This window comes from Gymnodraco acuticeps, unplaced genomic scaffold, assembly GCF_902827175.1.
Source record: "Gymnodraco acuticeps unplaced genomic scaffold, fGymAcu1.1, whole genome shotgun sequence".
Classification (NCBI taxonomy): domain Eukaryota; kingdom Metazoa; phylum Chordata; class Actinopteri; order Perciformes; family Bathydraconidae; genus Gymnodraco; species Gymnodraco acuticeps.
Genome location: NW_022992284.1, coordinates 442,105 through 455,467, shown reverse-complemented (window position 1 = coordinate 455,467; position 13,363 = coordinate 442,105). Strand labels below are relative to the sequence as shown.

General features: G+C 40.5%; 1 protein-coding gene across 2 annotated transcripts in view; it reads right to left on the bottom strand.

Annotated features, from left to right (window-relative positions):
• kcnd3 (potassium voltage-gated channel, Shal-related subfamily, member 3) overlaps window positions 1–13,363 on the bottom strand; it is a 117,169-nt gene that overhangs the window by 3,905 nt on the left and 99,901 nt on the right. For both annotated transcript variants that reach the window (XM_034207493.1, XM_034207494.1), the window contains 4 exons: window positions 7,215–7,316; window positions 4,064–4,096; window positions 3,868–3,960; window positions 562–821 (listed from right to left, as the gene is read on the bottom strand). In XM_034207493.1, coding sequence (XP_034063384.1) covers window positions 562–821; window positions 3,868–3,960; window positions 4,064–4,096; window positions 7,215–7,316 — 488 coding nt within the window. The remainder of the gene's footprint in view (window positions 1–561; window positions 822–3,867; window positions 3,961–4,063; window positions 4,097–7,214; window positions 7,317–13,363) is intronic.

Genomic DNA, 13,363 nt, shown 5'->3' with positions numbered 1-13,363 from the left:
AAAAACTAATAATGGTCTTCAATAGTTTACAAGGTCTTTGTGCAAATTATTTCCCTGGGTATATTCAGATTGTTTGGGATCTCATGGCTGGTGTATCTAACCTGAAACAACCCCTTCTAAAAAGTGAAGTAGGGAGAAGAACATTTTTCTACAGTGGGAGGAGGAGCGGAATAATATTTCAAGGTAATTAATATTCCCATTCTCTGAAAAGAAAAACAGCTGAACAAATGGATGCCGAGTCAAAATGGTAAAATACACTATTCTGGAATTTTGGGTATCTTTTTTTTTTTATAGTAGTAAGGATAGCATGTCATCCACTCTTCATTTGCTTCTTAGTAAACACATTTTTTAAAATCCTATTTAGTTTCCAGATTATCTTCATGGGCACACTAGAGAGTGAACAACTCTTTATTGGCACAATTGTGATTTACAGTATATATCTGAGTAACATATTTCATGTCATAGATCACTTGAACATCATTGAGTTGAAGTAGTTAAAGTCAAAAGTTAAAGTAGGAAAAGGTAGTAGTGCTTGCCCTGTCCCCTGATGGCCGGGCTCACCTGGTGCTGAGGGGCCGGATGTGGATGGTGCTGAGCTCTTGCAGGCCTTGTTGGTGTGTGTGTTTGTGTGTCAGAGGCTGCATGAGCGCAGGGGCACTGGTGTTCTGTAAAGGGGTGTGGTGCTTCTTGCTTCGGCGGCTGCAGCAGGTGCCCGTCATGCCATCTTGGCTGGAGAGGGAGGGGCTTCGAGAAGGATAGTTCTGAAGCCCCGCCTCCAGGTAGCTCTGCTGGTAATACTGCTCGTCCACAAACTCATGGTTCTGACGAAGGAAGAGAGAGAGTCATAAAAGAGACGTGACATTTTATGACCATGTAGTGTATATGACTTGCTTCAAAGCCTTTCTGCTTCAAAGCATGGGTCAAAAACTCTTCTGAGAATGTGTGATTATTTCTTATAAAGGCATATGTGGTTGGACCAAATCAAATATATTTTTGTGTACTGGAGCTCAGAATCTATTTTCCAGTTTCTCAAAGCAGCTACAATCTCTACTTTAATATCAACAATGGATCATGACTACTTGAAGGAGACATGTGTTACTCCTAGCAATGAACCAACAAATAATTATTGACTATTACAGTTTTTCTCAATTGCTAACACACTAAAATTATACACAAAGCACAATTATTTTTAACTGACACTCAAAGAGCAAAACATCGGCTCAAATCTCCAAAACACGTTTTCAGCTTTTCACACAATTTGCAAATCAACATGGCACTTTTTGCAAACCACAGGAATCTGACAGAGAGGCTGGATGAGGCATGGCAAGCAGCAGTTACAGTTTTTCTCGATTGCTAACACAAATTTCTTTTTAAATTGCTCAGTTTCTCAGAACACTAAACACAATTCACAAAACCACTCACCCAAAGTGCAAAACACCTCATTTCTCCTGCTAAGTGAAGAACTGCACTTAAAACTACATAAACACTTTCCAAATGCAAACTTTAGCACCAAATATAACACACTTCATTCATAATACTAGATTGTTTGACCACCCAACTACACACTGCTGAGCATACTCTAAAGCACTCTCATCTGTTATGGGCTGTGCTCTGTACATAGAGGTTTCTGCAGAGAAAGATTGCTTGAGTTTACAGAAATACAGTAAAGGAAGAAATACAAATGAGTTGTTGAAAAAAATCACATTTTATTCAAAAATAACATTGTGCAACATGCATCTCATAGCTACTATGCTTCGGATCTCTCTAAGTGTGATGGCATTGTTTTCCAAAACCCAGTTTGTAACGGCTGCTTCCTGTGCCTCATTGAACATCCTTAGCCTTCCACCTCCTTGTTTCTCAGTCCTTCAGATAAACAACAAAGACATAGTGGTCGGTCAGTGTCTGTGTTGCATCAAAGTAAGTTTACCACAGTACATTGTGCAGGATGTTTGTACAGTTATAGTATGCAACATGCCAACAATTCAATTACAGTAATGAAGTAAATACGTTTCACACAACAGATATAAGCACCGATATATCATGAATTATGCAGAGCTGAAAACTGGTAACTAACCTGTTTTCAAGTCTAAGTGTCCGGATTACAGAGGCGACAGTAAATCAGCTTAGATTAGGCTGAACCCTGTGTCCAGCCTCTCATCGTCAAACCATGGTTGATAACATTTCATTTCATTAGAGATTATTCTTCTTTGTCCACGTCCTCTCCCTCCAGCTCTTCCTCTACCTCTTCCTCTTTCTCTTGCTCTGGCTCTTGCTTCCATGTTGGCTTCCATTGTTGCTGTAAGAAAGTACTCACCTGTGGTCTTTTTATGGTGCCAACATCCTGATTGATGAGCCAACAATTATGCTATCAGGTGTTTGGTCAGGTGGAACGTGTTTCTTGATCATTGGTCCATGTGTGAGGCCTTTTGAATATCAGTGTTTTAAACCTGCTCATACATGACTTTATGTCAGATTCCTGTGTCTTACGTGGAGAAACGTGTGCAGTGGTTTGCACAAAGTGCCATGTTCATTTGCAAATTGTGTGAAAAGCTGGAAACGTGTTTAGAGTTTTGGAGATTTGAGCCGCTGTTTTGCTCTTTGAGTGTCAGTTAAAATAATTGTGCTTTATGTAGAATTTTTGTGTGTTAGCAATCGAGAAAAACTGTAAAAACTTGGTTTTGGAAAACAATGCCATCACACTTAGAGAGATCCGAAGCATAGTAGCTATGTGCTGAGATGCATGTTGCACAATGTTATTTTTGAATAAAATGTGATTTTTTTCATCAACTCATTTGTATTTCTTCCTTTACTGTATTTCTGTAAATTCAAGCAATCTTTCTCTGCAGAACCCTCTATGTACAGAGCATAGCCCATAACAGATGAGAGTGCTTTAGAGTATGCTCAGCAGTGTGTAGTTGGGTGGTCAAACAATCTAGTATTATGAATGAAGTGTGTTATATTTGGTGCTAAAGTTTGCATTTGGAAAGTGTTTATGTAGTTTTAAGTGCAGTTCTTCACTTAGCAGGAGAAATGAGGTGTTTTGCACTTTGGGTGAGTGGTTTTGTGAATTGTGTTTAGTGTTCTGAGAAACTGAGCAATTGAAAAAGAAATGTGTGTTAGCAATCGAGAAAAACTAAATAAAAATTGATGGACACAAACACGACTTTTAAGAATTGATGTTGCTCCTCTGCTCAATGATTAAATAAGCAGATAATATTACTCCAGCATTGTGTTGACAGCTCCTCTCAGCTGCCCTCAAGTGTACAAAATAAATCATTTATTCCAGGTTTAACTTTACTCTCATGCTCCATTTTAATAAAATATACCATGTGAGGAATGAGAGTTTGTGTGTGTGTGTGTGTGTGTGTGTGTGTGTGTGTGTGTGTGTGTGTGTGTGTGTGTGTGTGTGTGTGTGTGTGTGTGTGTGTGTGTGTGTGTGTGTGTGTGTGTGTGTGTGTGTGTGTGTGTAAAGCAGAATATGATTGATTATTTTGTTTGCTAAGCTCTGAGTTTTGCCCGGCTGAAACAGACAGTGTGTCCGTACCACATACACAGATGTGTATCATAAAGGCAGTGTACCGGACATCACGCTACAGTGGGCTGCAGTCGCCCGTGCACGTACACATAATAAACAACATTAAGCATGGCTGTCAGTTATACAGTATGCAACTAATGAGCCAGCGCTATGCAATACAAAATGTGATTATTGCACAATCTAGGAACATTTTTAGTTCATGTGTTTGATGCTAAAACAAAAACAAAGGTTGTATAATTACTTTAGATTTATTGCTAATGGAGATCTTTTTTACAATAAAAGGTTGAATGTGTGTCTGTGTGTGAGTGTGTGTACGGTGTGTGTACACTCACGGTGGTTTTCTCCAGACAGTGCAGCAGGTGGTGGTGCTGGCTCTCTAGTAGAGAGGTGGACTTGGTTAACAGCTGCTCCTCCTCAGTGGAACTCTGCAGCAAACACACCCACACACACATAAAATAAGTGTAATACAACTGTTTTATTTTGTATCAGATGTGGGGGGGATGCACGGCTGGCTGCTGTCTTAAGTACCTGTTCTGAAAGGTTCATCTTGTATGGAAGTTGCTTCATTGGAAAAGGAGACAAAAGAAACACACAGGTAGAGTTTTACTGATGGTCACAGTTAGCACTGAGAAAAGACAGCGGTCAGGCCGCAGTGCTGCCAGTGAGACACAGGAAACATTACTATTCTGGGCCCCAGAGGCTTGTCTGCTAACATTAGTGGAGCCAGTGCATTGATCTGTGCTGCAAGTGAGACATCTCGCACAGCTCACTCTGTGTGCATATACAGTACATATAAAACATTCCATCGTGACATTTCGCCTTCATTCCTGTTATTGCAAGGGCGGGCTACAGGCAGCTCCGTAATGACTTGTTTTCCATATTCATGCCGTGGCCTGTATTTATTTGTTTGGGTATCTGGGCGTGAAGTGGGCGCCTTTTCCTAGTTCTGTGGGGGTTTGGATACGAAGCTCATTTCAGCGGTGAGCTGAGGAATAAAGGGAATAAGTGGACTGCTGGGATCATTTAAGAAAGTAAAGAAAAAGACAAAACAACAAACATAACATTTGATTGAAAACTCTGCGGTTCATTGCTTTTTTTGTCAGTACAGTATTTATTTTATTGTTATATTAGTTAATACTGTAAGAGAATATTTTAATCCAATCCCTTTGTGTCCTCAGCTTTTCTGAGAAACCTCTTAAATTGCAACAGGTCAAGAGGTCCTCTGCCTTCCTGTGGGGGAGGGGTTTTCTGCTTCTATGCATTTGCGAGACAAACAGTCCTTTGTTCCGACGTCTGGCAATCATTAAGTAAAAGCGCGGGTTTTCTGGTTCCTCCCCTTTCGAAGGAGTGTATCGGCGCTATTTCCTCTTTGTCTCCAGAGTTGATTTGGCTGCTTCCATGACAGTGTGAAATGCCTTGTGAACTCTCCGGCTGTATTTCTCTCTCAATAAATATCGGTGTTTGACTAAAGACGTTCCAGCTTCCATCCTTTCTGCACAGAAGTTTCCATCACAAATACTTTGACTGTCAATTCTTTAGGACTTTGAAAAAAATGCTTGCTCTGTGCCCAAAATAAAGATCATATTGAAGAAATATGATTTAAGGCTTTTATCTTATGTGCTGTTTGTTAAGTAATGCTTTGATCAAATTCCTTTTTAATTGATATTACACAAAATATTTGCACCGGGGATTTGTGGTAAATAATAATAATAAAGCTTTATTTATACATGCAACTGAAAGTGCTTTACAAAATGACACATCACAAGTTAAAAACAAACAACAAGAAATTCCCCTCAGATTATTTATTAAGAAAATAACATTTGTAAATATTCTAATAACATCTAAGTATGGTTTTGGGAAGAGCTAATACCTTGAGAACATAGATGATTCTGCATGATGTTACAAACACTAGCCACGGTAGCCTTAGTTTGAGCCTAGGAATATTTCTCCCCAGTATACTGCAGAATGCCATCATTGTTCTTGTCAGAAGTAAAGCAATGTTTCACATATACAGACTTTCAATATGTTGCATCAGTCTTCCCAAGCAGAACCTGTGGTTGAGCTGTTTATATACAAAATACTGCCCTGATCCTGCATGCTCCACAGCATTCCCGTAAGGAAAGTAAAATGCCATGTTTGGAAGATTGGTAGTAGCAATTTTCTGTTTGTTAAGAGGGGCGGCCGGCGTTGCAAGCAGAAGCTTCTTCTGCTGATTTCAGAGCTGATGTCTCGGTTTGTCTTTGCCAAGATGCTCACCTGTTTTCACGCTGTTTATCTGTACCTAACACAGCAGTAAAACACAGGTGTTTACCCTGAGTTATTCCTGTCTTTCTCTAAACATGCGACCTAGCCCAGATCAGCAGTCTGTCTGGAGGCGGCGATGGCTCACCACCCAGGTGGCCACCATACTGTAGAGGCTGGAAACAGCTTGATCTGCTGAGCGACAAAACACACTGTGTCACTCTGCATGGTGCTGTACATGTTGCTGGTAAATAGCTGCCTCAGAATTATACTTAACTTGGACAACAGTTCATATTTTATTGAGCAGGCATTAATATTTAAATTAGTTGTTAACTGTTGACATTTGGCAGCCAGTCTTGCAGTCCCTAGCAGCACTGGAACTCCAGTCGACACCAACGCAATGAATGTGATGGAAAGACACATAATATATTGAATAAATAACTATCTATTAAAGTAAGTAAAGGTCTTGAAGTACTCATAATGTTGCACTTGCATGTTGCTAAAGAAAAAGCTATGCTTGTTAGTGTGATGAAACTACTTCAACAAGAACACACTGAAGAGGTTCATGCATTGCTCTATAGAGTAATGAAGTTCCCCATATTATCTGATCATTCATTTGTGAAATTGGCATCCCTATAATGAAGTGTGCACTCTACAAGAAATAAACCTTTAAAAAGAATTCTCGTAACATAATACATATATGGAACTTAATCGAGTCTTTCCTAACAGTTTACCTTATAATTGTTGTGTAAAGAAGTAAGTCACACTTAAATAAAACATTCAATACAGCAACATTTATTAGATACTTTGTAGGCAAGCTCTACAATTAGCTTCCAGCCTCTGCAGCATATTGTCTTTTAAGGAAATCAATAGGATTGCAATACTTAACCCTATCTTAGGTTCAAGCACCAGTGCCATTCAGATGTTGTCCTAACTTATGCTTTGGAAGACAGAGACACATTTACATAGAGGTAGAAGGAGATGGAAGCACTTGTTTTTGTTGTTGCGCTGTCAGCCGCCACTACGGTGCTTGTGAACCACAACATTTTGGTGAGGCAAAGAACATCATTGAGTTGTGTTTACATTTCCTGCTGCATCGCCTGAAGCATGTTCCTCAGCTGGGCAGCTGGGCTCAGAGATGTTCACATCAGAAGCTCTGCTTATTGAATAAGATCACAGTTAGCTGCTCAGATGGGAAGCTGGCTGCTTTCTAAGAATCCCTGACTAAAGGACGGGCAACCCAGGCCTGCACCCAATGACTTAGTTATTGCCCGCTCAGAAATCCTCAGAACTGTTGTTCCAAGGAGTCGCAGTGGGCAAGCTATCTGAATCGGAAATACATTTTTTTTTAAATTAATGTCAAATGTGTTAATACTGAGGAAAACTGCTATGAGAAACAGGTGAAGCATGGTGTCTGAGATGCAGGGGCTGGTCTTACCGTGAACTCCAGAGCTTCGTTGAACAGGCCATTGCGTTTGCTATGGAGGAAGGCATTGGAGGTTCCTGTCTTGGCTATTCGTATCCTCGCCAAACGTGCTTTCTGCAAAGAGCAAGAGACCAAAAGAATCACATGTTAGTCAGTGCCTCGACAACATCCTATGTGAGAAGGATTGGGTATAACCTGACACATCCTCCCACTAACTTGAGCTACAGCACTTTTTTTTTAACTTAAAAGGTCAAATGACACACAAACAGAGAGAACAGTGCCTGTACGGAGACGATCTACATAATAATCACATATTGCTTGGTTTTTTACGACTCCTTTGTTATTTACCGTAACCATTTTTCCCAGCCCTTAAGAAATGGGTCTTCCGTTACTTTCAACTTGTATGTGATTTTCTCCATTATTAGGATATCACCAATAATATTAACCCATTGTCTGTGTCTGTGTCTGTGTTTCCGCCTTTAGCCAGTTTTTAGTGATAGCCTTCTTTCCAGCAGCTAGGAGGATCTTGATCAGGTATTGATATTGACATGTACAGATCCTTCCATATGTCCCAGGTGTAATATCAAAGGGATTCTATAGCCTAATACCTTGCATATAACAGAGTGTACACAGTCCCAGAAAGGTTGCATTTTACTGCAGCTCCGAAACACATGTGTATGGTGAGGTTCCAGATGTTTACCAAGTCTCCAGCTTGATTGTCGAGTGTTTGTTTGTTTCCTACTGATTTTGGGTGTGTAAAAGAGACAAATTAGTTTTTTCCACAGAGATTCTCTCCATCCGTGTGACTGAGCTACAGCACTTTTACATGCTTAATGTCTTAGTTGTGTCTTATAGATCAAATCAAACATGTGCTACTAAAGCATTCGCTCTGATCTCCTGTGATAAATTCACTCTGATCTCCTCGGATAGCAATGAATGATTTATGGTGACTACACGATAACACAGTCCTTGGGTTGAAAAACAGTTAGAGAGGAATCTCGGACTGAATTAAGCAGCTATGTTTCATTCTGCATTTAAATATTACATTTATTTGGAGTTTGTGTGCTGCCTTGACAGCGCCTTCGTTTATCAAAAATAAATCAAGATAGTGTATTGGTAGTGTCGTTTTGAATGCATCTTTTGTCATAAGACCCGTGCAGCTCGGTTAGTGCAGAGTCCAGACGCTTTTCTCTCCTTATCTCTCTCTCTCACGCTGTCAAATCTCTCCTTTGACGCAGTCAGCAACAGAGATGAACACGAAGAAGAAAAGGAATAGGAAGGAGAACAGATACAGTCTGGTCCTTGGAGTGATTTCTTTATGCATCAGTAGCTTTGAAACCGTGGAAGGATTGTACTCCAACGTCCTGGTTTTAGCTCTTCCCGAAGTGCACTGTGCCTTACTAAATGTGTGTGTGAAAACATGTCTGAGTGAGTGCACATTCATTGTGTACACAGGCCTGTGTGTGATACATGTGGGTCTCAATCAATCTCTCAGTAACCAGAACAACTGCTTTTACAGGATAGTGTAATCTGAGTCACTCGGTCCTCAAAGGCCCGCCATTTTCCTGTCAAAGTTGAGCGCTGGGTGTCACACTGGCTTCAGTTACAAAGTGTGTGTGTTTCTCTTGCTTCACTTCCTGCATTTTAAAATCGAATGAGGGATTCATTGAGGGGAAATTGGAAGAAGGATAATGTGAGCTGTTTAAATGATGAGCAAAGAGAGAGCTCTTTAGTAGGGGGCCCATACACAGCTAGCGGGGGTTAATAGAGTGTGTGGATTTGTGTTTGCATATCTCTATGGGTGCTTATGCACGCCTCGTCTTCATAGAGGAATTTCCATACATTTTCTTAAGAGGCCTATAGAATAACAGCAGAAATACCTAGCTCAGTACGAGTATAGTAATGTATGGTAATTTAAGCTCACCCCTCACTTGAGTTTCATTTAAAACATAGTAATGTTTGTTGACCTGCAGGTAGCTCATGCTGTGATTTCGAGATACACAGCAGCCTGTGGACACACACACATGCACAGCAGCCAATCTAAAATGTAGCATCTATTGCAAAATCCCAACTACCTTCAAAGTGTTTACCTCTTCCTGCACCTTTATCTTTGTGTCTCTTTCACCCCCCCTCCAGCTCGCTGTCTTTGTGCCCTCACACTCTAACATCCCTGTACCTTTTTATCGCTGGCACAGCATTCCCACAATCCTTTGGGATAACCGCTTTCTAAGTTCTGGCATTTTGCTTAGCCAATGGGATTGTTTCTCCGGGGTCACCATGTAAACAGCAGCCCGTGACTGTGGCGATGGTTGCCAGGCAGTGCGGGGGTAATGAAGGAGATGTTACGAACATGTCCCGCAAGATTGAATCTACTCCTGCAGTTCTCTGATAGATTCCCGGGGCCTTTGGGATCCGATAGCTTGTGTCTAAGGCCCATCTGTGCTTTCAGGCAGAGCCACGGCACGACAGATTGAGCCTGGATTGTAGCGGAAGCATCATTGAGAGCACACAGGAGTGTAAGGAAACCATGGACAAGGGGCTTACCTCAACACATACACACATACTCAGAATACAATGAGGAACCATGGCCATAACGAGTATCTGCTGCACATTCCTTCAGAGTGACACTAACACCATATATCCTGGCACACATTCACACAGTGTGAACATCAGAGTGCTTTGCTCTTGTATGAAGAGATTGTAATAAGAAAATAAATGCTTTCTCAGAACAAGGACAGTATTTCCACCTTACATCATTATAAAAGACCCCCATCACCCCAGCCACAAACTGTTCTGTCTGGCAGGCGCTACCGCAGCATCCGGACTAAAACCACCAGACTCAGGGACAGTTTCATCCCACAGGCCATAAGACTGCTAAACACCTGAACTGTTGAAACAACATCCTTAATATTCATCTGGCTGCTAATTAGAAATTATTTATCTATTTACCTAATATATCATATTCCAATAACTTACATATAGACTCTTATTGCACTATTTCCCTTTTTAAACTATTTTTCTTTTTGTATTTACTATTTACTTGCACTATATTTTTCTGTTTATCTGTGTTCTGTGTTGCACTGTTGGAGAAGCCTGTGACCTATGATGTATTTTCTTCGGCATAACTACACTGTAGCTATGTTCGTATGACTAAACAAAGAACCTTGAACGTTGAACATCGTCTACTTTAGTAGTCATAGGTTCACAATAAGCTGCCATAAAACAGACGATTCAGCATGAGGTGTTTGTTAGTTAAATATACTTTCTATGAAAATCTGTCTGTGGTCGCTCCAAATGACAATGGCAAGAACTTTTTATAGGGTCTTGTTAATTCATGGACAGTTATTTGTGGGAGGCTGCTGTTTTGCTTTTCAGAAATGTCACTGTTTGCCTACTGCTGATCCTTCATGGAAATACTCTGTTCACCAAGGTCTCAAATGAAGCAATTTGATTGGCTGGTAAGAAGTTCCCATTCTACATATATGAAGAACCAAATAATTGATACAAAACATGGGGGGCTATCATGCAAACTAATTCCAGATGGACTTTAAAGCAAATAACTTGGAAAATATACCTTTTATCCTGAATCCTTAAAACACCTGCCAACCAATGAGAACAGTGATACTCATTATCACTGATAAAGATAATGCACACACCAAACGATGAAAACTGTCCTTCTTCCTGCCATGGAACCATGATTTAGTATCAATCAGACTTTAAAGATTATAGCTATGGAGTGTGCAAGCCAGCACAAACGCTTAATTTTAACACTTTTGCTGCCAGTTCAGGAATAAAAACCATCTCCTCAAAAAAAGTTGAAGTAACTACTTAGCTCCCACGCCTTAATCTGCTGAGCATTGAAAGTTTTGTTAGAAGCTCATTTCTTAGTTAAAAGTGAAAGTTAAAATATTCATGCCACCTTGAGTTTCAGCTTCACAAGGCTGCCTGTGAAGGATCTGGCTGAGTGAAAAGTGGAGCAATCGAGCTGTGAGACCAGATTAGGTTCTGCCTCGGGCTCGTTTGGAAGCATACAAGTGGATGAGGACACACACACACACACACACACACACACACACACACACACACACACACACACACACACACACACACACACACACACACACACACAACACACACACACACACACACCACACACACACACACACACACACACACACACAGACACACACACACACACACACACACACACACAACACACACACACACACACACACACACACACACACACACACACACACACACACACACACACACACACACACACCAAATGAGGGTCAGAGAGAGGTATTTGGGGGAAGCAATCCATCTGGGAGTCGGAGAAGGCAGAACACTCCACTTTGGCAAGAATTGATTCAGTTGAAATCAAAGTCCTCCGACACCTCTGTTCCATAGATATCTTCCTCTGTAGCAAAAACAGCTTAACCTGGGACTAACACCATTCAGAGACACGGAAGTACCTTAGCAAAGCCTGGATTACGTCCTCTTTATAGAGAAAATAAAGGTTAACTCTGCTCTCTGTGTGTGTTTAGGATGTTTATTCTTTATTTTTACTATGGATAATTTATAACAGAGCTTTAGACTCCCTCTCTGTGAGGTCCCCTGTCAACATCCCGTCAACTCTCTTTTGGTTTTCTTCCAAAGTGAAGACAACTTTATTGATTGTCTAGAAAGGAAAAAGACTCTCAGCCAGAAGTTATCTCCACCTTTTGACTCCCTTCTGAGGAAGGGCTGAAAACAATCACGAGATGATATAAAGCAAACAGAGTGAAACTGAGAGGAAGGGACAAAGTGAGGAGGACTTGTTTTTGTTTTGTTTTGTTTCTGCAATGGCAGCCCCGAGCCAATGTAATGCTCAAGAAATGCACCAGACAGTCATTTCACTTTTCACAAAGTTTGAGGGCAACAAATGGTCGAGCCAGAGAATGAGTTCCAGTGCAAGTGGGAAAAAGACAAAGCAGGAATATAACGTGAATTCTCACAGAAGCAGGAACTATAACGGGAAACAATGAGAGATAGTACTGTAAACATATTTCCCCATGACCCTGAGAAACGTATTTATGAACTGAATGCATTTAACTAATAACCCCTCTATTATAGACAATCACAGGTTTGCTTAAATCAGAACGAAATACTTTAAGTTACAGAATATGACTTTACTCAGAGAGAGAACTAACTTGTGAAAGATAAAAAAAAGCAATTAGCCACTAAAAAAATATTATTCCCATGATACATTTGTCTGACTTTTTCATGCAGGGTAAGCTCCTCCAAGTGTTCAATGTCTGACTTATCAAACCATTTAAACTGAAATGACTTCTAGTAAATCTTTGATGAATCTTTTTGAGTGCCACCTGTTCTTTAGTCGGTGCGTATTTGATCATTCCCTGCCCATTATATAAGGCTACTTAAATGCTCCATTTCTGTTAATATTTCATTGCCCTCCATCACACCAGGAGGGAAAAGAAGGACATAATACAGTGGAAATTCAAGTACTGCTTGAAAAATCAGCAGACCAGAACCTAACAAATCTAGCTGTCAGTGCTGTGGTTGTATTAATTGACCAGAAACCATTCTAAAATATTAGATATAGCTGTACAAGTCTGAGAAAACCAAGAGGCATATCATTCGCAGAACCCGGGAACCAGATCAATGAGAATACCCTCGGTACTCTTATAACTTAAGCTCATTTAAATTCATGCCACCATCTTTTTTAATCCTTCTGTATCACTCGCCCTTTTGTGAATTTCCATTTAAATCTTGCCCTCTTTCAGGTGTACAAGTCAGAATTTGTAATTGGCCCACCTGCGGATATTATTACCTTTATGTAAATATGCTCAGAGGAGCAATAAAGAGTAACCCCTGCAGATTGAGCACTTTGTTCCTGATTATGCGTAGACTAGAAACAGGTAAGGATTTAAACTGAGTCTTCAATTCATTGTCGAAATCAAAAGTAGTGACACTGAAGACTATAGGGAGGCAGAATAGAGAATATATGACAGTGTCAGCTGTTTGTTCCTCCTTTCCACACAGCAACTAGTGGCATTCTCATGTATCTTCCCTTTGTGCAGTGCAGAGATCAGGGGCTGTCTGTCTACCACCACCCAGATGGTTAATTGTAATGGGAGCCCAGAACAGCTAACAAT